Source organism: Coenobita brevimanus, chromosome 7 (genome assembly GCF_032717465.1).
Source record: "Coenobita brevimanus isolate Jiangsu-jjx chromosome 7, ASM3271746v2, whole genome shotgun sequence".
In the NCBI taxonomy this organism is placed as follows: domain Eukaryota; kingdom Metazoa; phylum Arthropoda; class Malacostraca; order Decapoda; family Coenobitidae; genus Coenobita; species Coenobita brevimanus.
Genome location: NC_136960.1, coordinates 355208 through 383092, shown reverse-complemented (window position 1 = coordinate 383092; position 27885 = coordinate 355208). Strand labels below are relative to the sequence as shown.

At 44.0% G+C, this 27885-nt stretch overlaps 1 protein-coding gene across 1 annotated transcript in view; it reads left to right on the top strand.

Moving 5' to 3' along the window:
- The window catches only part of LOC145404654 (uncharacterized), a 199349-nt gene that overhangs the window by 81787 nt on the left and 89677 nt on the right, over window positions 1-27885 (top strand). The window contains exons 5-6 of the mRNA XM_080276185.1: window positions 1264-1333; window positions 3693-3772. Of these exons, the coding sequence (XP_080132311.1) occupies window positions 1264-1333; window positions 3693-3772 (150 nt within the window). The remainder of the gene's footprint in view (window positions 1-1263; window positions 1334-3692; window positions 3773-27885) is intronic.

Sequence of the window (27885 nt, the reverse complement as noted above, 5' to 3'; positions counted from 1 at the left end):
CTGTTTGTTAATCGGTAGTTGTGCTCGTTATAGTGATATGTAACATGTAAATATTTGAGTATATATATACACACACACTTACCGTTGTGATCAATGTTATATTCTTATCATTAGCAGTAGTTTTTTTTTTTCCATAATCATCTTCGTCTTATCACTATCAGTAGCATTTTTTATCATTTATCATCATCATCATCATCATCATCATCATCATCATCATCATCATCATCATCATGGCATATTATCATCAGTTAATAAGACTCATTATTTAGTATACAGGTCGAGCGTTGTTTTGCAAGTTCGTTCTAGCAGCCTCATTGTTATGTTAGTCATTCTCTCTCTCTCTCTCTCTCTCTCTCTCTCTCTCTCTCTCTCTCTCTCTCTCTCTCTCTCTCTCTCTGTAATTCCTCTCCGTCTTTCTTAGTCGCGGTGGTTGAGTGGTCAGCATTGCTGACTTTCAAGCCGCCTGCCCGCAGCTCAAAGGCCTAAGGTAGGGAGGGAGATGAGCACCATGGACAGGCGCCTCATGACGTCTGTCCCCCACCTTTACCTCTTCTCTTCGTCCCCTCTTCCTGTATCCCTTTGCTTGTTTCCATTCCCTCTATATTTCCTCTTCCCGTCTACTCGACTCTACAACTCTCCTTCCTGACTCTTTCCCCTTCCCCTTTCCTCTTCCTCTTCTCCCCATTCTCTTCCTCTCGTACTCCTTCCACTGCCTCTCCCTGTTTCCTCTTCCCCCTCTCTCTTTCCTCTTCATATCTGCCTCTTTCCTCTTTCATTCTCCTCTTTTCCCTCTCTTTCCTCTCCCCCCACTCTTTCCCCTTTCTTTCCTCTTCCTCTCTCTCTCTCGTCTTCTTCTTCTTCTTATCATTTACTTGGGAGTGTGATTGTTATTGTAAAATGTTTTAGAATAAAGATGTAATGTACACAGGACTTATATTGTTAAGAATGTTGTTGTGATGTATTAGTATTCTTTAATATAACAAGAACACAGATCAAGGAAGTTTAGAGAGAGAGAGAGAGACCTTATATTATATATGTTAAATATATATTATATATAGATAATGCATGGAAGTTGTAGCCAACAAGAGTACAAATCGAGGAAGTTTAAATATGTATGACATGTGAATGAGTATCTGGCCCATTTCACTGGGCATGTTGTTGTAATTCTTCCTTTTGCTTTCTCTTTCCTGGATCCCACCTGATCCCATCCGTATTAGGGAAAAAATGTCCTGCTGGTGATGATGATTGTTATTGTTTTTGCAGTTGTCACGGCGGGTGGAGGAACTGGAGGCGGAACTGGAGGCCCTTAAGCACGCCAGCCAACATCCTTCAGGTCAGCCTTCCTACCAACATTACTGCCAACATTGCCTTAGTCATCATGATATTACATTTTAGTTTTTGCCCGTGTTATTACCATCATATCTCGCTTCTGTGGTAATCATTGCTTCATTTCTCCTTCCACCTGTGTATACCGGCAGTAGAATAATTTGTCATTGTATCACCTTGAACCTTAATTTTGTCGCTTCGCATTTGCCAGCATTATTACCAAACATATATTACGTGTCAAGTGGGGTTGGTGGAGGATTAATGCCCCTCCCTGTAAAACAATTAACTCTGAGCCCTTGGCCACCCCGTTTGGGATACATGGCGTCTGGCAATGAATGAATGAATATATATCTTCATGTGTTCAGTGTTACTTTTTTTCTCAGTCTAATATTACAGTCAACATTGCTTACCAACATCACATCAGTTTTGAAGCATAATCTCACTTTTTGACATTATTACCTGCTTTATATCACTTTCAGATTCATTGTAACTTTATTTCTCATTGCGTTACTGTTATCATCGTTGCCACCAATATTACGTCAGTGTTTAATTGATTACGTTTTTGTCAGCGTTAATTCACTTATGTTCATTATTTTCTAGTGTCTGCTGCTGTTACTACCAACATAACCTCCCTGTATTGCATACGCTACCATCATGTACCTTTTAACCCTCACCGTACAACGTTTTGCCTACATCATTACCTACATGACCTCACTCCTTAGGGTCATTGCTACTGTAGTTCTCTTCGTAATATTACTATGCCAGCATCTACCAAAATATCACCACCTTTTCAGTCCTCATGCCAGCATTATTACGAGCATCAAAACACTTTTCACCGCAGCACGTTTTACCATCATTGGATCACTCTTTGCTGTGATACTGATAATTCTTACGCTTTTGTACTCTCGCTGTCTTTGTTTCTGGATTGAACCTAAGTCTATCTATGGGTGGCAAAGGGTCAAGATGATGATGATGATGATATCACCTCTTATAGTAATTGCTTCTTCCTCCCATCAGTGCTGTTACCAACTTTACCATCATTATTATTATCGTTACCATTTCTGCTAACAGTAGTTTCACCATTACCACCGTTTCCAGCATTGCCACTATTACTTCTGTCTTTGTTTCCTTCATTCTTTCCTCTTCCTTCTGCCTATGGGTGACACTACACTAAGTGACAAGCCAAGTGGTTTCCTGTACACCGGGAAACCATTCACTACGCTGGGTAGTAACTATGTAACCAAATTATGGCGCCTAGTGGTTTAGTGGGTAATTAAGGCGCTCCAATCGCATTGAGCCTGTGTAGGTTTAGATCCAAGGGATGGTTGGGGTTTATTGCTCATGTACTATCAGTCAGGGATGAGTGAGACTGGCCGCTCTCATCTTAAATGTTAGGACCTTCTTGCCGAGCCCGGGCTCCTACGCTTCTCCTGGGGCAACGTAGGATTGGATGATGGATTTATAGATGGACTAACATTACCACTATTGCTGTCATTCCCACCACCGTTGCCATCATTACGGGCCAGTAGTCGGGGGGGGTGGAGGTTGAAAGAGTCGCACGACTCCCCTCCCCTCACCTGGCCAAAGGTTCATTTTCTCACGGTCTGTTTTTTTAATATCAGTGTAAAAAAAAGTCATTTTCCGTTGTTCAGACGCTTTGTGCTGCTTCTCAGGATCCCTGTGCATACATCCAGGCCCCCATAGCAAGCAAGCAGCACACCTTTGGCCAGCTGGCTGCTATGCAAGCCCGGATACAGCAAAGAAGGACCCCCGCCCCTCGAAAAGTGTTCCTATCGGCTTGCATTACTGCCAGCCATGCCACCAGAACTGCCAAAAATACCACTTACTATCTATGATACCACCATTACTGCCAATATTGCCACTTTACTACCAATATTTGGTAGTAGGTGGTGGCGACCGTCATCCACTCGATGTTGTGCTGCCTACTTCTTCCTTCACCTGTATCATTCTTTTCTTTGACTGTCTTCCTCTCTTCTTACTTCTCCCATCCTTCCTGTCACTTTTCTTACTCATCTTTCCACCTCAGGTGGCTCTACACTGAGCACAGGCCTAATGATTTCCTGTAACCTAGGAAACCATTTACAACACTGGGTGGTCACCATATAACCATATAACGGGGTAATGATTAGCCTACTATGGTGCCCATGTTAACTAGGTGGAATAAAGGTGTTACGTGTACAGGCTGTGCTAATTCTGATAACTCTTAGAGGAATGAAAGATTAGCACCACATGTTATGAAGCGAGGTGTGTGATGTTTGAGGTGGTGGTGGTGGTGAGTTTAAGTAAGTGAGGCAGGTGTGGTTGCAGGTGTACTGGTAATGACTGTAATATGTGTTCGTGTGCAGGGGGCCAGCCGGGGGAGGCCGCACCCGCACCCACGTCTGCACCCGCACCCACACCCACGTCCGCACCCGCAAGCAGCAAGGTAAGTTATATACGTGGTTATTGCGCGCACACACACACACACACACACACACACACACACACACACACACACACACACACACACACACACACACACACACACACACACACACACACAGTTATATATGTGGTTATTGCGCGCACACACACACACACACACACACACACACACACACACACAGTAAGTTATATATGTGGTTATTGCGCACACACACACACACACACACACACACACACACACACACACACACACACACACACACACACACACACACACACACACCTAGCCTACCAACAACTGTAAGTGTTTGGGAGTTTTAGTACATACATACACAATACATTCACACGTCCACAGCCACAAACAGCATGTGGTTCTTCACTACACACGCACATGCATGTACGTATGTAGGTACGTAAATATATACAGTACATAGATTACATGTACACACACACGCATGCTCAAATGCGCATACATGTAAGAGCTTGCGTGCTTAAGTTCACATGCTTGCTCATTACACATGCTTGCTTGGTGGAAATGGTCGTAGAACTTGTAATTTCGCCTCATGTTTTTATGTTATTTACTGCCATATATATATATATACAGTATATATATATATGTGTGTGTGTGTGTGTGTGTGTGTGTGTACGTAAATGTATGTATATATAAATATGAACTGGGACCTTTGAATCCTTCAGTTGTATTCTTCCTTAACCCTTTCAGCCAGAGGATGCCATTGCTAAGCAGAATACAATCGTCTGGCGATATATAGTGGAAACGATAAAAAAAATCCTAAAGGGGTTACACAGAGTTTGTCTTAGTGTAATAAAATGATGGCTGTGTTGTGGCACACGTACACTCTGCCAAAGGAACGAAAGCTTGGATGCCGCAACGTCGTCCCCTCCACAGGGAATGAGGCGCCAGGGTCACAAAAAGACTTCCAGTAAATATCATATCGTACCGCAGATTTGTTTCTGAAGGAAAAACAAAATACATGGGACGATTGTGTACCATCATTACCTTGTCCATCCTGCAAGAACAAGTAACAGGCAGTTGAAGAGACGTGTGTTTGTGAATCACGTCGTGGCCATTATGCGCTTGTCTGATGGTTTCCCTGCCCTTCCAGGAAACAAAGTCAGATCATAATTAGGAGAGGTTGTTGATTGATAGTAAGTTTGTTAGTATATCCACGTCCAGAGGCATACTCCACACAGGAATAAGTAAGGTGTAAAAAAGGTCCCTGTACAACATTCACATCATTACACCCACACATACACCCTCACCTACGTCTTCATTATACTGTGCCACGCTTGAATGCTGTAGTTACCTTCATACCTGCAGCTGTACACGTTTCCACAGTGACACGAAATTAACCTGTTCCATATTCACCTCTTGACTTTAACATTTCCCACACTTACACACAGCATGTATACCTTATCCCACACTTTGTATAACCTCTACCTCACTTACACACCAGCATGTATACCCTCTACCACATTTACACACCAGCATGTATGTCCTGTCCCGCACTTACACGCCAGCAGGTACCCCCATTACCACATTTACTCACCAAATTTTCCCACTTGAACACGATTGGATATACCTTTTATGGAATTTCTCATACATAAACAGCTCTGAGTTGATTTATTTATTTGTTTATTTATTTTCGTGATATGCCCCTGTTTTGTAAGTCTGCATTCGTATTAGTTTTTGTGCCCTGGTTTTTGTATGTTAGTTTTAGTTTGGAAATCGATACGGCTCTTAATTTTCTGTCACTTTTCATATGTCGATCCTGTGTTAATAATATGTGTACCTTTTACCTATTTGCTCTTTGCACCGTTTTCCTGTGATACTTTTCTTCTGTAGTTTTGTGCTCCCATTAATTTCTGTATGTTTTCTTTAATGTAATATTCTTTTGTTATTTTGAGGTGATGAAGAATAGGTCATTGTCTGATGGGAGTATTGCGTGTGGGTGATCTGTATTGCAGTTTTATGGTTATTGATCTAATTATGTGTTTTCATTTGTCTTGATCTTACCTGCTTCATTTTATTCATATTGAAATGGGGCTGGGATTACGAAGATGAATACAGCTTTGAACAGCAGAAGGAAAGGCTGGGAATAGTATGTGGCCGATTGGCTGGGTTGGATTAGGGTACTGTAGGGTTTAGGTTGTGATGATGATTATTTCTCTGCTTTGAGGTGTCGAAGAATGAGTAAGGCTTAGGTTAGGGCAGTTAGGTTAGGTTTGATTTAATTACTCTCGCTTAGGTTAAATAAGATTGGTGTTGTTGGTGGTGGTGGTGGTAGTGGTGTTGGTGGTGGTGGTTGTGGTGGTGTCCCAGGCTCATCTTGACGTTAACCCGGTGGACCATCATACTGAACTTGCCCTTTTGCAGGTCACCATTTTTTTCCTTTACGGGTACAGGAATGAAGCTGAATGTACAGGCTATAAAAGAATTTTCGGCGGCCTTAAGGCATGATACTTTCTGCCACACCACACGAGGCATTCTGAATCAACTCCTGCATTACGGTGCGTGCTTGGTATCCCTGGCCCTATGTTGCTGGTGTGTGTTAATTCGTCTGCTAGTGATGAAATCCAGTGGGAGAAGGAAAGAGGTATCAGGCTGCCAACCACAACACGTATTCTCGCCGTCTGTAACAGTGATCGTTGCGAAGGGTATCAGAGCAAGGGGTGCCGAAAAATTTTTGAGACGGTGTACATAAGTCTGTTGATTACTCTCCTTTGTAAAACCGCGGAGCTGCCTAGTTTTATCGGTACCTCCGTGTGACGCTGTTCCTCTCCCATCTTCATCACGTAGATCAGGGTAGGAAAGATGAGTATTTTGAAATGTTGAAGGATTGGTCAGTGTTAGTTTATGATCGGTAGGCAGGTTAGATTGAGATAAGGTAGGCTAGGTTAGGCTAAGTTAGTTTAGGATTAGGTTACGTTAGGATTAGAATAGTGAAGATGAGTGTAGTAGTAGTAGTGGTAGTAGTTGTTCCCTAGGCAGTCTGGCCGAACAGCCCCGAGTCCCTTAGGAAGGCCATGGCCGAGACCGGGCTTTCCCACAGAGCTCTCAAAGAGTGTATGTTGTGTTGTTGGCGTAGGTGATTGTGTGCAATGCAGTCTTCCACAATGTGCTTAATAGTATAGGGTGCTGCGTTGCATCCTGGACAGGCATCAGCGACGGAGTCATCCAGCCTCTTATGGTAGCTTAAGAGGGCTGGATGGTGCCCACATCTCAGCCTGGCCAGGTTGACCCTGTCCTCACGAGGGAGATAGGATTCAGAAGGATGGATGTCAGGAGGCCGTGCATGCAACTATAAAGGATGGATGTCAGGAGGCCGTGCATGCAGCTATATGTTGTCTTTAAGTGACTGAATGGAGCGGCGAGTGATCTGAGTGTGGATATGCTTCTGGAAGCTGGTCTGAGGTGAGCGAGGGGGGAGAGATGACAGTATTTTTGTATGGTATTGTGTGCTGGGTGTTGTTTTGATGATCCTTGGTGTGGGTGGATGTGCTGCCATGTAATATAGTGGATGTTGTGGGTTTGTGGAGGCTGCAGCAAGAAACTGGGTGCCTCTCATGTCTAGGTGATCCTTGACTTTGAGGACTTTGGTTTCTTGATGTAGGTGGTCTGTGCAGCCTGTGATTATTTTTAGGGCCTTGTTCTGTATGGTCTGTAGAATGTTGTAGTGTGTTTTGGTGAGGTTAGAAGCCCAGGCAGGGCTTGCATAATTCATCACTGAACGTATGTATTGTTTGTATACTGTGGTGGTGGTTTCTTTGTTGTGTCCGAAGTATGGGCAAGTGACCTCAGATCATTGAGTCTTGGTGTTATTTTGTTTTTAATGTTTGTGATGTGTTGTTTAAATGACATTGATGTATTGTATGTTACACCAAGGATTTTGTGTGTGTGTGTGTGTGTGTGTGTGTGTGTGTGTGTGTGTGTGTGTGTGTGGTATGGGAGTGTTGTTTATGGTGAGGTGTGGGATGTGACTGTGTTCTTCTGTCCATTTTGTGAGAAGGGTCACTGTGGATTTGGCTGGGGCTATTTTGAGCCTGTTTGTGGTGAACCATTCGTGTAGTGTGTTTAGGTAAGGTTGAATAATGTGTACAACTGTGTTTGCATTTTGGTGCGTACATGTAAGTGTTATATCATCTGCATAGGAAGCTGTGTATCTGTGGTGTGTGGGGTGTGGGTATGTCATGCATGTTTAGGTTAAAGAGTATACGGGACAAAACAGATCTTTGGGGGACGCCGTTTGTGAAGTTTCTTATGTTAGAAGACTGACCGGCAAATGTTACGTGTGCACATCTGCCTGCTAAGTAGTTTGCCAGCCATCGTTTTCTTATTGTGCATGTTTGAGTATTTTGTTTGAGAGGTTGTGGCGGGGGATGGCATCAAAAGCTTTGCTAATGTCTAGTGAGATTACGAGTGTTCTGTGTGGTGGTCTAGCTGAATTCATGCCATTGAAAACTCTCTGTGTAAGGTCTGTAAGAAGGGTGTTTGTGGAGTGTAGTGGCCTAAAGCCATGTTGTGACTGGGCTAGGGGAATGTGAGGTGTGACTAGTTGTAGTACCAGTCGTTAAGTGACTTTAGAGGGGGTGCAGAGGAGTGTGATGGGGCGGTGTGAGGAGGGTAACGTGGGGTCTTCTTTGGGTTTAGGTATAGTGATGATAATGCCATGCTTCCAGATGTTGGATATTATGTTGTGTGTGTAGCTGGAGTTTGATATGTTGGTGAGTGCTTGTATGCCTAGTGGTCCAAGGTGTTTAAGTCAGTGAGTGTTTGAGTCAGTGTTGATTGTGGTAAGTAGGTAAGGCTAGGTGACGTTATTTCCACCCTAAGAAAAACCTACGCCAGTGAAGGTGTTATAAAAAGAGTCAGCATTAACCCCAGCGGTGTGATTACGTCTTTTATCATTTGTTATTCATGCCGTCAGACCAGTGTTTTTTATCGTATTAGGGGAGGCATCCATAGTGAAGAGGTTAAACATCGCCCTTCAGCACGAAGTATTTGTATTTCATTGATTCTGCTGGAGTAGGAGAGATCTGTGGCAATGAGGGGGGTTTTGTTATAAGAATAGAGTTAGATCTAAACTATTAGATGACACTCTTTTTCCTGGTCATCTCCTAACGGTGTAACCTCATTTAGTTCCATTACGCCCTTTTAATGTGTTTACTATTTTTTTGTCAGCATGGGCGAGGCTTTTAAGGGTTATATAGAGCCTTCATTATCCCCTTAACTAGTACAGGTCCTTAGTAAATGAAATAAAAACATCTGTTAGTAGGAGGAAAAAAATATAAATGACATGACTAAAGGGATTAAATCAGCCTAGGGGAGACGTGTGGTAATGAAGAGATTATAGTGGAATGGTGTCCAGTATCCGTCCTAAAGGCAGTATGTGGTGCAAGGCGGCGGTGGATGCCTGGGTGGTGGTGGTGGTGGTGGTGTGGTGTAAATGATGAGCACTGGCTTACAGGAAGTGGATGTGAGAGCTGCCTGTCACATGCAAAACGCCTCATCATGGGGGTATGGGAGGTGGGGGTGAGAAGGGGGAGTGCTTAACCCCTGCCCCCTCCCTCGCTCCATATCTCTTCACCCCTCACCCCTCCCTCTCTGTCTCTTCACCCCTCACCCCTCCCTCCCTGTCTCGTCACTCCTCCCCCACCCCTCACACCACCACCATACACTGCTCTCCCCCTCGCCCTTCTCCCCTCTTCGTCTGTCCTTACACTGCATTTTTCGTCCTCTCCCCCTCCCCATGTTTCCTCTCCCAAACTTCCCCCGCCCCCCGTTCTCTGCTCTTTCTCCCCTTGCTTGCTTCCCCCTCCCCTCCTTCCCTCTTTTGTCCTCTTCCCCTTCTCTCTCTCTCTCTCTCTCTCTCTCTCTCTCTCTCTCTGCTTCCTTCCTAATTCCCCATCCTTTTTTTTTTTTTTTCTTCTGCTTCTTCCCCCTCCCCTCAGCTTTTTCTTTCTCCTGCCTCCACACCCTCTCCTGTCTGCTTTTTCCCTCCTGCGTCCTCCCTCTACCCCCTACTCTCTTTCTCGTGTTCCTTCCCCTCCCCTTCCCCTCACGCTCTCTTTCACCTCCCCCTCCCATGCTCTCCCCACTCGCCACACTCTCAAGGTGCGGGCACCTCTATGTCATAAATTTGTGGTGATACTCTTACTACACCCGCACCAACACCTGCACTACACCCTCTCCTCTCACTTGCACTCACCTACATCGTCATTACACCTACACCTTCACCTATATCTACACCCTCACCTGCATAGTTACCTGCTTCTCCATCACACCTATACCCTCACCTCTCACTTGCAAACTCACCTATATCTCCGCTGCGCCTACACCCTCACCTCTCATGCACACTCCTCTATATGCCTACTACACCTACACCTACACCCTCTCCTCTCTCATGCACACTCACCTACATGTCCACTACACCTGCACCTACACCCTCACCTCTCATGCACACACTCACCAACATGTCCACTACACCTATACCGTTAATCTTCTCTTGCATTACACATTCATTCACATTCCTCCTTGTTTACAACTTCATCACACACACACACACACACACACACACACACACACACACACACACACACACACACACACACACACACACACACACACACACACACACACACACACACACACACACACTTTCTTTCTCTCTCTCTCTCTCTCTTGGTACACGTTTTCCCACAACTGCAGCATATTAACTCTCTCCAGTACTATTAATACACCACTACTCCCGCCAACATCAGTACATCCACATATCTCACCCCAGCAGCTAACCTACATACCCTCTCAACAGCACCCACACCCACCCTAAAACACCCTACATACTCCGCACCTCATCAGCACCCATCAACACAGTTACCTATCTAATATACATCTTTTCCCCACACCTACGCTCCCACAGCCGCGCCATCCACACTAGCATCAAGTTCACCTACACCCACAGCAAGGCTTACACCCCCCAGCAACACCCATCCACACAGACACCTTCCACGTCTAATAAAGCAGTGCATGTGTTCGTACAACTGCCCCCTCTAACACTTGTGCCTCTCATTAACCCCTTGCCGCCATCACCCACACACTCACACACACTGGCATGTACACTCCTGCGCCTACACCTACACTGCTTTACTTACATCCACACTCAGTCTCTCTGTTCCATCTACACCTACGCTCGTTCTTCTGCATCTACTCTCACTCATCTACCACTATTCTCCGTCATCTCTGTCCTCACTCCAACACCTACACCTACACTCCAACACCAACACCTGCACTCCAACACCAACACCTGCACTCCAACACCAACACCTGCACTCCAACACCTACACCTGCACTCCAACACCAACACCTGCACTCCAACACCAACACCTGCACTCCAACACCAACACCTGCACTCCAACACCAACACCTACACTCCAACACCAACACCTACACTCCAACACCAACACCTGCACTCCAACACCAACACCTGCACTCCAACACCAACACCTGCACTCCAACACCAACACCTACACTCCAACACCAACACCTACACTCCAACACCAACACCTGCACTCCAACACCAACACCTGCACTCCAACACCAACACCTGCACTCCAACACCAACACTTACACTCCAACACCAACACCTGCACTCCAACACCTACACCTACACACCAACACTAATTCTCCAGCACCAGCACCTACTATCCTACACCAACTTCAACGCCCCCTTAGCTACAGTGGCAGTCATGCATCTACTACACACACCTACGTCGTGACACTGACCAACACTGGAATCACACCATCACTGCACACCTGTCTGTCTCTACAACCACTCCTTTTAACCCTGTCATGATTGCCACTACACACCAGGCGATTTCTTAAGTCATAGGTGACTGAAATGCCGTCCATCAGTAACTTTGAATGGTTGGTACTGTTCCATTACAGCAAACGTTAGGCGACTGTATTCAGCGGAGAGGAAGTCATAAGAACCTGAAAGAGTTTATAGTTGTGAAAAAAAGTATGGAGACCTCAGTGTTCGGTGCAGTTAGACCTGAGCGATGTTTGTACCTATGCTTGTAAAATATGGAACTCTCCTTCTGACTCAAGTATGTTAGTTTAATTGGTGACGAGACAATAGAATATACGGTTACCGAAAGAGGATTACAGCAGTTAGCCGTGGTTTGTGCACACCTCAGCTTCTACCCTTGGCTGTAGGGAACTCGTAGCCAGGATTTCATGCCCAACTCATTTCTTTTGTTTGGTGTGTAGGTGGTAGTTCAAAATTTTGTTGGGCTGCACGTGGAACAGTTGGTCATAACACATGCTCAGGCAGTCTAGAAAAGCTCAGGGTTGGCAGGATGTGGGACTCTGGCAACAATTCCCTACAGCCGGGGAGGAGGGTAGAGAGTGTACAGTTGCGGTCTTGAATATCACTCCATTTTTAAGATGAACAATTATATGAAACTCTTACACATTATCCTGAAAAATTTGCTGCGTTCCGAAGAGTGCAGAGCTAGGTTTCAAAAGTTATTGTTCACTCTCGTTATTTATCGTATTGAAGTGAATCGGTATTTGTGTCTGCAGTAGAACATACAAAACAGTATATTAAAGCTCTGGCCTATGTGTTAAATGTATACCCCATCCAAAAACCATCGTCCACCAGGTGATGGGTGGTTTCATGATGAGCTTTGTTGCTGTTCGGGTAATATTTTTTTCTAAGGTAAATATTTCGGAATGGATAGTGTACTTCATAGATTGTGCAAGTTCCTTCTTCATGGTGTATGCATTAAAACTTACGGGAGGTAATTTTAAACAGTTCGTCCACTGTTTCAAACTGGAAAGAATGGTAAAGTTCAGAGACTTTTTTGATTCACTTCATGTCACCACGTCTCACAGGTTTTGTTTCCTAATGTACAGTCAACCAAATAATTGATAATTACTCTGATTATATTTACATTTTGAAGCACAAGAGGGAGAAGTGTAATATATTGTACTCTGTCCTCTTTCAGCATCCATTATTAAAGTAATATATCATGTCATCAACTAGAGTGTTTTGGTATTCAGAATTGCCAGACGTACCGAAGGAAATGACGTTATTTTGCAGACCACCTTTATTGAATCTATAGGTGACGATGCGTCTTTGCTTGACCACAACGCTTACCTAACTCGTACCAACAAATGTGCACACAAACACACTCTCTCACACACGAGCTATTTTGTCTTCATTCTCATAAACAGTCATTTTGTTTCTCGTATCTTCTCATATCACAAGCAGTCTCGCAGGAATGGGTCGAACTTTCAACCCTTCGACCAGAAAACTTTTTTTTTTTTCTTCTAGGCGATTACTTATTCATATTTTTATAACATCCAGGACGGAAGTGAAAGTTGTATGCACCCCATCCCGTCCTGAAAGTCTGAAGGTAAATAGTCATAACAATATACTAACAAAAAAGCGTCGCCTGGCTGAAGTGGTTAACTCCTTCAGTGTGAGAGGTCTCTTTGGCTGAACATAATCCCGTGGAGGCAGCAAGGTTTTTATAGAAAGAACGTCATGGCTTTCAACGGGTTAAGCTTGTACTGATTATAGCCATACCCACACCAACAAAGTCCACAACGCCCACATATACATCCATACAACACTTACCCATACCCGCACACCCCTATCCACACTCACACACCCTCTCCCACACCCACACATTCTCACCCACACCCCCTCACCCATCCCTACACACTCACACCTGCACACCCTCACCCATACCTACACATCCTCATCCACACCTACACATCCTCACCCACACCTACACATCCTCACCCACACCTACACATCCAAACCAACACATCCTTCCACACACCTACACATCCTCACCCTCACCCAAACCTACAGATCAGTTTAGTTAAGCTTATTGACAAAAAGAGTACGGTACAAAATTTATTATGATCAAGTATATACGCAAAACATACTACTGTGTCGAAATAGATGAAACCTGCTCAGACAAAAGAAATCTATCAAGTGTGCCCCTCATCACCACCCACACACCCTCACCCACACCCACACACCCTCACCCACACCTACACACCTTCGCATCCTCACCTACACCACACCCACACCCTCACTCACACCTTCAGAATATAAGTGTACTCTCCCTATCACTTTACCTTCGGCCCTGCACCACCACCTTCCCCACACACCAGACTTACTCCTTTCCTTTCACGACGTCATGTATATATTTTTTTATTTAATTCCTGCTTAGAAGTAACGTTCTGAATCTGAAGGCGTCACTTTTTGGCCCCCAAACTGTCTTCACTATTATTGCACACTCCTAAACTGATTAAAGATAGGCTGATTATAGCAGGAATAACTCTCTGTCTCATTTCCCACTACCTCCAGTATCTCTTTTTCCTTACCTTCTCCACTCTGTCTCTATCACCACATTTTCCCCCACCACCACCCTCACCCATATCACTGCCTACCTCCACCCGTTGACCCACCTCACCACCACCACCACCACCACCACCACCACCACCATCCCGTATATTGCAGCGTCTGCCTCTATGTGTCGACCTTTTCCCATGTTACTGGCCACCATTATTTATCGACCCACTACCACCATTCATTAACACACTACCACCATCACTGCCATCAACCATTAACCCACCACCACCATCACCACCACAATCATCCATACCACCATCCATCCACCGAGCACTACCATCACTGCCATCGTCCAGCCACGTCCACCATTCATTAACATACTACCATCCTCACTATCACCGGTCATTAACACACTGCCACCATCGCTATCATCACTACTATCATCCATCCACTCACCGTCATCATCACTGTCATAACCACTGTCATTATTATCATCCGTCCATCCATCCTTCCACTAATATCATCACTCCCATCATCATTGTCATCACTACCACCATCCATCCACTACCGCCATCTGTCTATTCACTACTACCATCCATTCATCCATCCATCCACTACCACCATCCCTTCACCAACTACTACCACCACCACTACCGCTATCCCTCCACCCACTGCCACCACCACTACCACCATTCATCCACCCACTACCACCATCCACGCGCTACCACCCTCCATTCACCCACTTCCACCATCCACCCACTACCACCATCCATCCACCCACTACCACCATCCATCCACCCACTACCACCATCCACGCACTACCACCATCCGTCCACCCACTACCACCATCCGTCCACCCACTACCACCATCCACCCACCCACTACCATCATCCATCGACCTACCAACATTATCAGGGACAAATCGCAACGAGGACCATCACTGTAGTAATTGTTGTGGAAGATATGCCAGAGAGAGAGAGAGAGAGAGAGAAAGAGAGGTGAGCGAGGGTTTGAGAGAGAGAGGGAGGCGTGGGGGGGAGACACAGGTGTAGGAACAGCTGTGTCAGGTGTGCTGCACTGCCTCACACTTGTTGCTGCACACACACACACACACACACACACACACACACACACACACACACACACACACACACACACACACACACACACACACACACACACACACACACACACACACACACACACACACACACACACACTGACATACAGACAGACATGCACAGACACACAGGCTCCGCGGACATAAAACACACGTGCACACGCATACTCATGTATTTCCACACATGCACGCACACGCTTCTTCCTCCACGTATCCTCTACACGTGTACCTTGATGTTCTTTATGTACGTGTATGTATGTGTATGTTTACGTGATGCCGTATTTCTGAGGATCTGCGAAGCTAGAGATGCTGGCTAAGGTGAATAAGAATGTATGACGTTAGCTAAAGTATATGTGGTCGTGGTGTTATGGAGGTCGGTGTAGATCGTTGTAACCATTATCTTAACCACATAGATGAGCAAATCGTGTTGGTGGAGACAAAAAGATATCTTACTGAACGGATCGGCTGAATAAAAGAAAATCAGTTGGCAGAATGAAGAAGGAAATCTAGAAGACGTTTTAACTCATGGGTCCATTCTTAAGTTGAGTTAAATATTGTTGTGGTGGCGAAATGCAGACGCTGTCATGGTAGTGAAGGGGTGAAGTGTGCACGTTGATTCCCAGAGTTTCTAAGGTTTGGATGGTAATTGATTGGATGTGTAGACTATTTACTTTAGCTCTTTCTTGCTTTTTGCTGCACTCTTCATATATATATATTTTTTTAGATAATACACATCCCTACAGCATGTATGTAATAAATTGATTACGCTGAGGCAGATGATGATGGTGATGTCTTATCGTGTGTGTGTGTGTGTGTGTGTGTGTGTGTGTGTGTGTGTGTGTGTGTGTGTGTGTGTGTGTGTGTGTTCAGTGTAGGCCAGCAGACAGTATGTTCTTGTTTGGACAGAAGTCTTCCTAGCTATTCATTACGCATATTAACTTCAGTATTTCAAATCGTTTTCATTTGGATCGGTAGCATACAGGGGGATATTTAACCCTTCAGCCACAGGATGCCATTTATAAATTATTTTTGCTGCTATGTGAGCCGTTTTTTACTGTTTAGGAAAGGCTTATTAAACCATCGGAGTTTGGTATACCGTTTCAGTATAAGATCTTGATTTAAGTCCTTTGGAGGCAGCAAGAACCAACTAACCTAAACCTGAAGAAAAAAAAAAATCTTTCCATTATTATTATTATTATTATTATTTTATTTATTTATTTATTTATTTTTTTGCCAAGAACAACCTCTTCCAGGCCTCCAGCATGTGGCTCTTTCTTTGCATTAAAAAGGCTAAATGGGTGGCTGGGGAAGAGATATGAAATTAAAGCCACCGGGAAGGTAGACCATTCTTATATGTAAGGTTTCATATGTTTAGACAGAATAAACGTGTCAGGAGCTATCGGCAATAAACTAAACATCTAGGGCTGTAGGTGGTACTGCAGGCTGTGATGTATGGTAGGATAATGAGTGTATGTGGAGATATCGCAGCAGGGCAGTGAAATGGCGGGGGACAGGGCGACTTGGAGGCGATTTGTTTGTGGCCACCCCAAACGGGATTAAGGCGTCTGGCAATAGATAGATAGATAGATTTTTATTTTTTTTATTATACACCATGACATTCTCGTGTATGGTATGATCGTTTTCATATCGACATAGCTTGCACCAGTAACATGCAGAATACTGAAATGTAATGTGTACAGTAAATCACACATACATTTCAGTTACAACGAGGCCTGCTATGCCAACAATTACACGGGCATCAGTTTATTCATTTTAAAGGCTATTCCTTGTGAGCCGGGAAAATATCGTGTGGAAGGGGCCATAATAAAGCAGAAGAGGCGTTATGGTGAGTACCGCATATTAGAGGTGACGTTCATGGTGGCTGGATATAACCCCTTCAGTTCGCAGATTCGTAGTCTTGATAAATAGCGTGTAGAGAGCGCGAGATGAAAATGAGAAAAAAAATGAGTGACTGGCTTAAAGGAGTGAACATCTTCAGGCCGAGAACTTGTGTCATATTTTATTGTGGCTGCCTTCAGAGGGGTGTGACACCAACTCTGTTAACCTCTGTACTATGAGAGTTCTGCCCATAGCTAACTAATATTGTCAGGAGGTAGGAGGAATAACACACACACACACACACACACACACACACACACACACACACACACACACACACACACACACACACACACACACACACACACACACACACTCTCTCTGATCAAAACATAACATCCGGTTTTTTGCTTTGCGAGCACGGGTGTAAGAAAAAGTCATCAAATTAATACTGGTGGTAGTAGTAGTAGTAATAGTAGTAATTGTTAATGTTTTTGTTATAGTGAGTTCATTTCAAACGTGAACTTAGTGGACTACAGGCTGAAGTCCTTTTCAAGCAGTCCACCATCCTCCTTTGGAAAATAAGGAAGTAGTCGGAGGACGTTTAGATACCCAGGCAGCGGAGCCGACCGGATGTACCCTACCTGTGCCACCACATGCAGGCGTCCCCTTTCAGAGCGAAAGGTTAAAATAGGGTGGAAAATCGCTTCATTAATACGAATTCGCCGACAGTTAAAAGAAATATTGATCGTGAATGTACAGTCGTGGACAGAAATATCAATCCAGTTGTTAGTCGTACAGTTTTGAATTTCCAACATAATCTGAAAAAAATTTGTTGGGCTAAATATATGGCATGATAGGGTTTCGAAAGTCATTGTTCATTGTCGTTATTATTTGTAGCTTTATGCAGTGGATCAGTATTTATGTCTACTTTAATTCATCACGTTACGTATGCTTGTAGGGAGATGTTGGTAGTCCAAATATTCACCCATTTACCCACTCATCGTCCAAATATATATTGCCTCATCAGGAGCGTAGGGGTCCGGGGCTTGGCTACTCAGTCCATACACTGAAGGTGAGAGTGAACAGTTGCTCTTCCGCGAGTGGCATTGTATGAGCAATATCCCCCACCCTTCCCTTGGATTTCAACCCTTATTGGTCATATCCGGTTGAAGTGCCTTAACCCCTACACCACCAGGCGTCTGTATGTTTGATGTTGGTAGTTTTCTCATGGTGTGTGTTTAAGTGTTGCTTAGCTGGAACCAATCCCTTAAGCTTATGGCTTATATTTATTTTATTTTGGTCATTGAACAGGAAGATCTGATGCAGTTTAGGACAGACTTCTCGTAGTGAAAGGGTTAGTAAGGCTGTCTGTAACACCTGCTTTTGGAAAAATCTCTCCTACGCTGAGGCAAGTCAGGTGGTAGCAGGAATAGAATGCAGAAGACATTGTACTGAAGTGAATATATAAAAAGCACAGCAAGTTTTATGAGAGGTTTTATGTTGAACAGGTTATCATAGACCAGACCAGGGTGTGACATGTAAAGGCAGCAGCACCAGGAACCTCGCATCCACCCTGCTTGTTTGTAACTTGACAAAGATAGCCTATTCCTCCTTTTTCTGTCTTGAAACTCAATGGCTGAAGAAAGCAATCTATGACCCTATAACTTTTTCATATCATTTCGTGTTACTAAGAAACATCTCAACATGTTACTGTGTCACTGACTAACTATATAAGTATGTATTTCAAGAGCTTTAATCTGTAGCGTACTACTTTTCACAAACAGTTCTGATCCGATTTCAACCAAAGTTGGTGACAATGTAATGAGTCAGTTGAAGGGTTGACCAAAGATGTTTAAGACCAATAGGTCAGAGATAAAGCTTGCATGGCAAAGTTAGTTCAAATAGTATTATATGATTTAGACTAACATTGGTGGAAGGGTCTAGGGTAAGCCAAGGATGAAGGGGTTCGGTTTTGAGAACATTCAGCTAAAGGTCACAGGTCACAGGGCAGGATCAAAGTTTGTCAGCATCTGCTTTGCTTGTCTGCACAAATCACTGTCAATAGCCTCATATTCTAGAGTTAATTTCTTTATGCGGTTCAGCCTTGAAGATGAGTGGCTGCAGTTTAGACAGTGTAAAGTGGAGAGAGTATATTAACCTGACACACCCATAGCATTTCATAGAATCAACTACACACACACACACACACACACACACACACACACACACACACACACACACACACACACACACACACACACACACACACACACACACACACACACACACACACACACACACCAGCATGGGTCAGTGTGGTGTGTTCTACCGTATAGTGTGTGTGTGAACCCTAAGAATGACCTCATGTCCGGGTTGTGTCGGAGCGGGAAGGGAAGTGGATAAAATAGCAGTGTATCGCCATCATCGCTGTGTAAATCCAGTCCGGGGAGATCTGACAGACAAACAGCCAGTGCCAGTAAATTATTAATATTGTAGGATGATGGTGATGGAAGAGAGAGAGGGACAGACAGGCGTTTCATGACCTATCTGATGTGAATGACTGATGCGGAGATTTGCAAAGGTTTCTCTCTCTCTCTCTCACTCTCTCTGTTTCAATATGCACCTGAGCACAGAGAGAGAGAGAGAGAGAGAGAGAGAGAGAGAGGGTTGATACTGATACACAGGAGGCCATAGGAAGAAATAGTAGAGGCGAACACAGTGAGAGCGTGGCAGGAGTGAACAGCAAGGAAGAAAGGGTAAAAGAAGGAGAGGTTGAAGGAAGAGAAGTGGAGGGAAACTAACTGGAGGAAGTGGAAAGAGAGGAAAAAAAAGAGGAGGGAGGGGGAGGAATGAAAGACATAGGGAAAAATGGGACGAGGAGGTAGGGACTGAAAGAGGGAGGGAGGTGGAGAGAAGGGTGAACGGTAGGAGGGAGGGAATAAAGGTGAAAGATGGAGGGAAGAAAGGAGAGAAAGGTGAAAGGTAGGAGGAGGAAGAAGAGAGATGGGGGGAGGGAGGAAGGAAAGGAAGAGAGAATGAGAGAGAAGAAGGGAGGAAAGAGGGAGGTAAGAAGAGAGAGAAAGGTGAAAGGTATGAGGGAGGAAAAAGAGAGGGAGGGGGGGAGGGAGGAAGGAAAGGAAGAGAAAAGGGGAGGGAGGAAGGGAGGAAAGGAAGGAGGGAGGGAGGGACATCCGGGTCAACTTGTTATTTCCTTTGTTAAACATTGTATTAGCAACACCCACACTTACACCCACGCCTGACACACACCCTTACATACACACCCACATCATCATCGCCAGCAACACCTTTGAACATAGTCATACATACACCTGTACCCACTCACACCCACACCCACACCTACATCCACACCCACATCTGCATATACACACCTACACCCACACCTACATCCACACCCACACCCACACCCACTCCCACACCCACACCCACAACCAAACTCAGTCCAGTCTTGTAGCCCAATCACTTTCTAGCCATACCCGCACGCACACTTCACCCTGACCCCTCAGTTACATCCTCACCCACACCCACACTTACCTGTACCCTCACCCACATTCTGAGCCTCGTTGAGCCACACCTGATTCGTACCCTCACTAACGTACACCCGCATCCATACCCACACCCACACACACCCGCTTTCGTACCCACACCCACACTCCCACATGCACTCCCACTCCCACAGCCACACCCAAACTTACTATCCACCTGTACACTAACCCACATCGCTAGGAGGACTTACATCCACACCCCTATCCACTTACACGCATACGGTACATACGCACATAACTACACGTGCAATTATGTTGGTATACAATTACTTTATGAATCTACATGACCTCTCCCCCACCTTCACTTTCCTCCCCTCACCCCATCCTCTCCCCCTCCCCCTCACCCCCACACAAAGAGGGGGTGGAAAAAGAGAAGGGAAGGAGGTGAGAAGAGGGAGGGGAGGGAGGAAAAGGAAGGAGAGAAAAGGGAGGGAGGTTGAAAAAAGGAAGGGGAGAGGGAGGAGAAGGGCAAGGTAGAGAAGAGAGTGAGGCAGTGTGGAGGAGAGGAGGGAAGGAGAGAGAGAGAGAGAGAGAGGGAGAGAGAGAGAAGGGAAGGAGAGAGAGAGAGAGAGAATGAAAATGGAGGAGGAGAGTAGAGAGGGAGAGAAGAGAAAGAGTAAGAGAGAGAGGGAGAGTAAAGAGAAGAAAAGGAAGGGAAGAGGGTGGGAGGGAAGGAGGGAGAAAGGGTAGATGGCGTGTGAAAAGGAAAGGAATGAGGGAAGGAATGAAAGGACGAGAAAGAGTTAGGGTAGGGAGAGGGAAGGGAAACCTGTTCGTTATTATAAGGCAGTTTGTAAGAAAGACAATAGCTGTTATATCATTCCTGTTAGTTTAAGGTCATGGCTGCGAATATACCTGCATGTATTTTATTTCAACTTACGTAAGACAGCTTTATTAGGGCACCGCAACTCTTAACACACTGGCATAACCACCACTTCAGCGGAGGTTACGACACACCATTATATTTAGTTCGTGGAATCGTACAAACAAACCACAACAATAAGGATAACATGAAGGCTGCCCTCCATCCACCGATCCTTTTAACTGAAGTCGACAGGAAAAGGTGAGACAGACTATCATAACATAGGTAAAAATATAATGAAAACTTCATAGGTAGGGATGAACGGTGTGTGTTTGTGTGTGTGTGTGTGTGTGTGTGTGTGTGTGAGAGAGAGAGAGAGAGAGAGAGAGTTAACAATGAATGGTATGATAACTCCCACCCAAGCATGTAAACGCTTTCATATCCTTTATTGTTAACGCCCCACGTGTGTGTGTGTGTGTGTGTGTGTGTGTGTGTGTGTGTGTGTGTGTGTGTGTGTGTGTGTGTGTGTGTGTGTGTGTGCATCCGACAGTTTATCGCCACCCATTTCAATACAGATTTGAATAAATGCTGAGTGGACTTCATGCCACCTTCAACAAACATATTCACAGGATGTACTTCCCCTATCGTGCCCCACCACCACCACCATCCCAGTCCATTCCGTCCAGCCCTTCTCAGTTCTAAAGGACCCGAAGCTGAATAGCCATAAGCTGACTTGAAATTATTGGTCTGGGCCGAAATGGATGTGAAGGGCTTCCTTAGGCGCTGTGACACTGATTTTCCTTATTGTACAATGGATCTGGTTGGCTCCGGATGACTCTGAACTGACCCGGACTTTGGGTGTCGGGGTCAGAGTGGATGTAAAGGGCCAGGAATGATGGACGTCAAGTGGCCTGTATATTGTTGAACTGACCTGCTGTGACCTAAATGAACGTCAGTTGACGTGAAGGGTTGTGACTGAGCCAGATGAAGGCGTGTGCAAAGGCTTCATGAACCATGTCATGAATTTACCTAATTGTACCTGAATGGCCCTGAACCGATCGTAATGGACCTAACTTGACCTGACCGAACATGCATTGACGGGACTGGGCCAGAATTGGTCTGCCTGTACGAGTTTATAAACGTGTCTGAAATAACTCGTAAGAATGGTCATAACTTCCTAAAGTGAAAGCCCCCCAACTGACTTGACTGTGCCTGAAAGGATGTGAAGGGCCTGGGTGGATGTGAAGTATACTGAATTCGCCACTGGAGTAATTTGTTGGAAATCAGGCCAGGCAGGATTACGGTATAGTAGGTCGTTCCACCTATTCTTCTCTGACGGATATATTTGTCGGCTGATTGTTAAGGCGCTGTGGTTGACGAACACATTTATTCCTATTCGTATTTTTCTAATTCTTTTTATTGTAGATTTTACACGTGTGTGTACGAGTATACGCATTGCCGCGTCTTTCACGTATTTTGTTTTAACTCATCGTAGACAAATTAATTCAGCCAAGAGTGGGTAGTATGAGCGTGAAGGTTGATACTGTTCCCTGTACTTAATAACGATGACTAATATTGTGGTCCAGCGAATTCTGGACGACTTATTTCCGCTGAGAGCCAGTCACAGGAGCTTTAGAATGTTAAGGTGCGTACGTGTAAAATTTCATGTATTGTGCTTTTTTTTATACCAGTTTGTTTTGTATGTTTGAAATTTGTATGCAGATCTGCAATTCTTCATGCATTTTGCTTGTTTTGCATCTGTTTTTGTAAATATAATTCCATACACCTGTAACTCAACTGATGTTACTCTTCACATGAAAAGAGAAAGCTTAATGCGGTAATGACATTTTATTATTTACTTCTGGCTACTCTCAGACCAATATAGTTAGTCAAGGAGAGGCCTTTCGTATTGACGGTTTTAGAACACTATCTCCATTAATCACTTCACAACCTTTTTTTTTGGGGGGGGAGTTGGGTGGCAGAAGTGAGGTAAGGTTCCGTCACTCTGAGTGGGTTATTTGATTGCGAATAATGTTGTGTTAGAGTTGTACATATATTTCTAATTTCACTTGTGTTGTTAGTTGGTGTATTTTCGTCACCATCAGACGATTTTATTGAGCTTAGGTAAAGTCTCAAACGCTGTGTGACTTAATGGTGTCACTTCCAGGTCGAAAAGTCTCTACCAAGCTGAATAAAATCGTCTGCAGATGGCAAGAATAAATTATGGAGAACGACCACGGGTTTTAGTAGTTCATATTTAACGAAGTTTGTATTATATATATATATATATATATATATATATATATATATATATATATATATATATATATATATATCTGTCTATTATATATACTGTATATTGTATCTCTCTCTCTCTCTCTCTCTCTCTCTCTCTCTCTCTCTCTCTCTCTCTATATATATATATATATATATATATATATATATATACATATATATATATATAATTACATTGTGAAGTTAGCAGTCGTACGATTTGTGTAACGAATCAATAGTTGTTTGTTTGATAGTAGTGTTCAGTATTTGCATTACTATTATTTGACCAGGAAAAGCTTGTGGTGTGTGTCAGTGTGTGAGTCAGTTGTACGTACCATACTCTGCTTGTGTAACGCTGATAACATGTATTTTATGTCCTGTGTACACAGGGTATTTGATTCTTATCTTTGTGTATCGGTGCAGAGTGTCTGGTTAACCTGTATCAACCCCATCTATCTCTCCAACATTACCACATTGAGAGACGGGAGGGGGGGGGGGAAACGGAGGGAAGTAGGGAGGGAGGCATATAGAGTATCTGCCTTCCTGTCTCTATTTTTCTCCATATGTTAGTGATAGCTTTTCTGCGATTCAGGTTTCCTTCACTCCTTCACTGTGTATGTAATTTGTCAAGGGGTGGTAAGATTTCAATTCTCTCTCTCTCTCTCTCTCTCTCTCTCTCTCTCTCTCTCTCTCGTGTGTGTGTGTGTGTGTGTGTGTGTGTGTGTGTGTGTGTATCTGATCATCGTACGCTGTCCACCTTTACTTGGTGTAAAATTACCTTCTCCATCTTGATTACTGAACTATAATAAGATGTTAATATATAAATGTATGGTAAGGTATTTATTGACAGAGTTAGGGAAGTAACAGAGGAATTAGTTGGAGAAGTACAGGGAGGTTTTAGAAGGGAAGAGGTTGTGTAAATCAGATATTCATCCCTTGGTCTTTAGTGGAAATGTTTCTAGATAAGGGAAAGGATTTGTATGCGGGCTGAGGATGTGGAGAAAGCATATGGCAGAGTGGACAGACGAGGAATGTGGAAAATATTAAGAATATATGGAGTAAATTGGAAGGTGTTGAATGCCGTGAAGAATTTGTATGAGGGTGCTAAGGTTGCAGGGCGTGTGGATGGCGGGCTGAGCGAATTTTTCCATCTAAATGTTAGATTGAAACAGGGATGTGTCATTTCTTCATGGCTGTTCAGTCTGTATATGAGAGAGGGCAGCATTGGAAACTTCCTATACTGTTTGCAGATGATACTGTATTGTTAAGTGAAGACGAAGGATCTGCAATGCTTAGTAAATGAGTTTGGGAGAGTTAGTGAGAAACGGAATCTAAAGGTGAATGTAGGAAAGAGAAAAGTTAAGATCTTCGAGAGAAATGAAGTCAGTGAATGTACAGTAAGGTTGGAGGATGAGGAAAGCGAGAATGTAAGTACATTTAAATACTTGGGTAGTGTACTGAGTAAAGATGAATATTTGGAGGATGAAATACTTGAAAGGGTACAAGGAAGGAAGGTTGCAGGTTCTTTGAAAGTAGTGATGAGAAAGAGGAAAGCGAGGATGAAGGTAAAAAAGTCGGTGCATGATAGTATTGTGATGCCAATTCAAACGTATCGAAGTGAAGCTTGGACGTCGTTGGAAGGACACAAAGTCAAGAGTGAGAGCAGTGGAAATGAGTTATTTGAGAGGAGTACAGTATGTGAAGTTACATGGAGAGACAGACTGACAAGTGAGGAAGTGAAGGAGCGTTGTGGTGTGGATGTGATAGAAAACGTTAGGAGTAATACATTGAGGTGGTTTGTCCATATGGAGAGGATGGAGAGCGAGGGACTAATGAGGTGAGTGTATGTGAGTGAGGTCGAGGGAGGGGGAGGCCGAGGATGAGATGGAGGAATGTAGTGGGGAGGTATATGAGACAGAGGGATGTGAGGGCGACCCTGAGGCGATTCGTTTGTTGCCACCGCCTCACTGACCTGTGGAAAATAGGATGCTAGAGGACGAAAATTTGTTATCGTAACCACTTCAGTCTGATGACGTATCTGTTATATTGTTCTTGCTCTGTATAGACTATTTAATTCACTTCAGGAGAGAGTTTTCGAGCTGGAACTTAATGTATACCTGTTGAATTACCGAGAATATACAAATACGTCATTAAATGAAGTACTTAATATGAACAAACTATAGCCCACATGAGGCTTATACTGAGGTTCGGAAAAAGATCTATCTATCTATCTATCCATCAATAGCCAGACGCCTTAATCCTGTATGGGGTGGCCACAAACAAATCGCCTCCATGTCGCCCTGCCATTACGATGTCCAATAATGGCAGGGGACAGGACGCAAAAGTAACAGTAATTTTATTTCGTAACTAAGATTTATTTGTTGCAGGAAGAACAGAAGACTTGGTACTTTCATATGGTAACTAGGATTTGTTGTTTGCAGGAAGCACAGGCGACATGAAAAGATCGTATAGTATATATATATATATATATATATATATATATATAATGTGAGTGAAAAAGAAGACAGAGAAAATAATGCAGGTTATCGAGTTAAAGTGTTGAAGGTGCAATATATAAAGTAATTACCTGAGGGAGAGATGATGGAAAGCCTTCTAAGCTGACGGGAATAAAGCAGCATTTCATCGCGCACTAGTTTTTATGACGGCTGGTAAAAATGTTGGGAAAGATGCGGCCCAACAGGAAGGCGGGACAGGTGGCGCTGCTGCGGCTGAGGGCGGATGTGACAGTTTTACGGGAACAATATGTGACGCTGGCGGACGGTGGAGAGAGAGAGAGAGGAATGATGGGAAACATGGCAGTAATAGAGACACAGGGAGATAGGGAAACTATATCATTACCTCCGCCAGCAAAGTTGGAGAAGGTTATGTATTCACCTATGTTTGTCTTTTTGTTTGTTTGTCCACACGATATCTCCAAAAGTTCTCATTTAATTTCAGTGAAATATTGTGTAAGGGTGAGTCATAGGCCAAGAAAGAATTTATTAAATTCGGGGGCGGATTCGGATCCGGATCCGGATTTTGCAATGGCATTGGCGGAGGTATGCGCTCTCTGAGAGCTTTCTAGTATAGAACAGTGTTAATAGTGGAGAAAGGAAGGTAAACAAGTGAGATGATAGTAATATACAGACCAAAGAGGAGAATGACGAAGTAGTAAGCCTAGAGTACGAGCATTTAATAGTGAGGTTGAAAGAATATTGTAGAAGACTGCCCGTAAGTGTGGCTGTATTTCTGGAGGAATTGGAAGGAACGTGAGAAGTTATGAAATAGTTGAGGAACACGTGTTAGGGAAGACCAGTTGGTGTGTGTGTGTGTGTGTGTGTGTGTGTGTGTGTGTGTGTGTGTGTGTGTGTGTGTGTGTGTGTGTGTAAGAGAGAGAGAGAGAGACAGACAGAGAGAGAATAGGGCTAGAGGAGCGGAAGAGGGGAAATGCAGATTGGAGTGACAATGGAACACGGATATAGTGGTATTGTAAAGCAACACAGCACAGAGTAATGATATAATAGACACTGCATAATGACGATGATGATGATGACGACTGACCCCTTGAACCCGAGGCCTTTTTTCCGTATTCTCTTCCTGCTATGTTCATACAATTTAATACAGTTTATAAGAGACTGGGACGGCAGGGCAAAAGCGTTTCAGTTCTAGAGGTCCTTCTGGTTAAATAAAATCGTGTGGAGCAAGCAAGAAGCCAGTAAACATACGTAATCGTAGTGAAGTAGTTACGGGCCCTATTATAGTTAGCATTGCAGGTTTCGTAGCTCAACTTCCTCAGCGATTTGTTTTGTATTTTACGCTTTCTCGTATACGTTACTGATTTCGGTTTAATATGGACGTAGCTTGCATCAATAACACACCGGAGGATACTGGGATGTAATGTGCAAAGTAAATCGCAATGTAAGAGGTTTTACGAAATATTCATGTGTACTTTGACTATATCGGTGTTTCATCACTCAGTTGGTTTCCGACATTATTATTATTATTATTTTTTTGTCCCTAGGCCGTCTTGTATATTGTATTGTGGCTACTGCAGGTGCCTTGATTCAGCTTGGTGAGAATTTTTAAACTGAAGTAGCAAGATACAGCCTACATTTAAGCTTT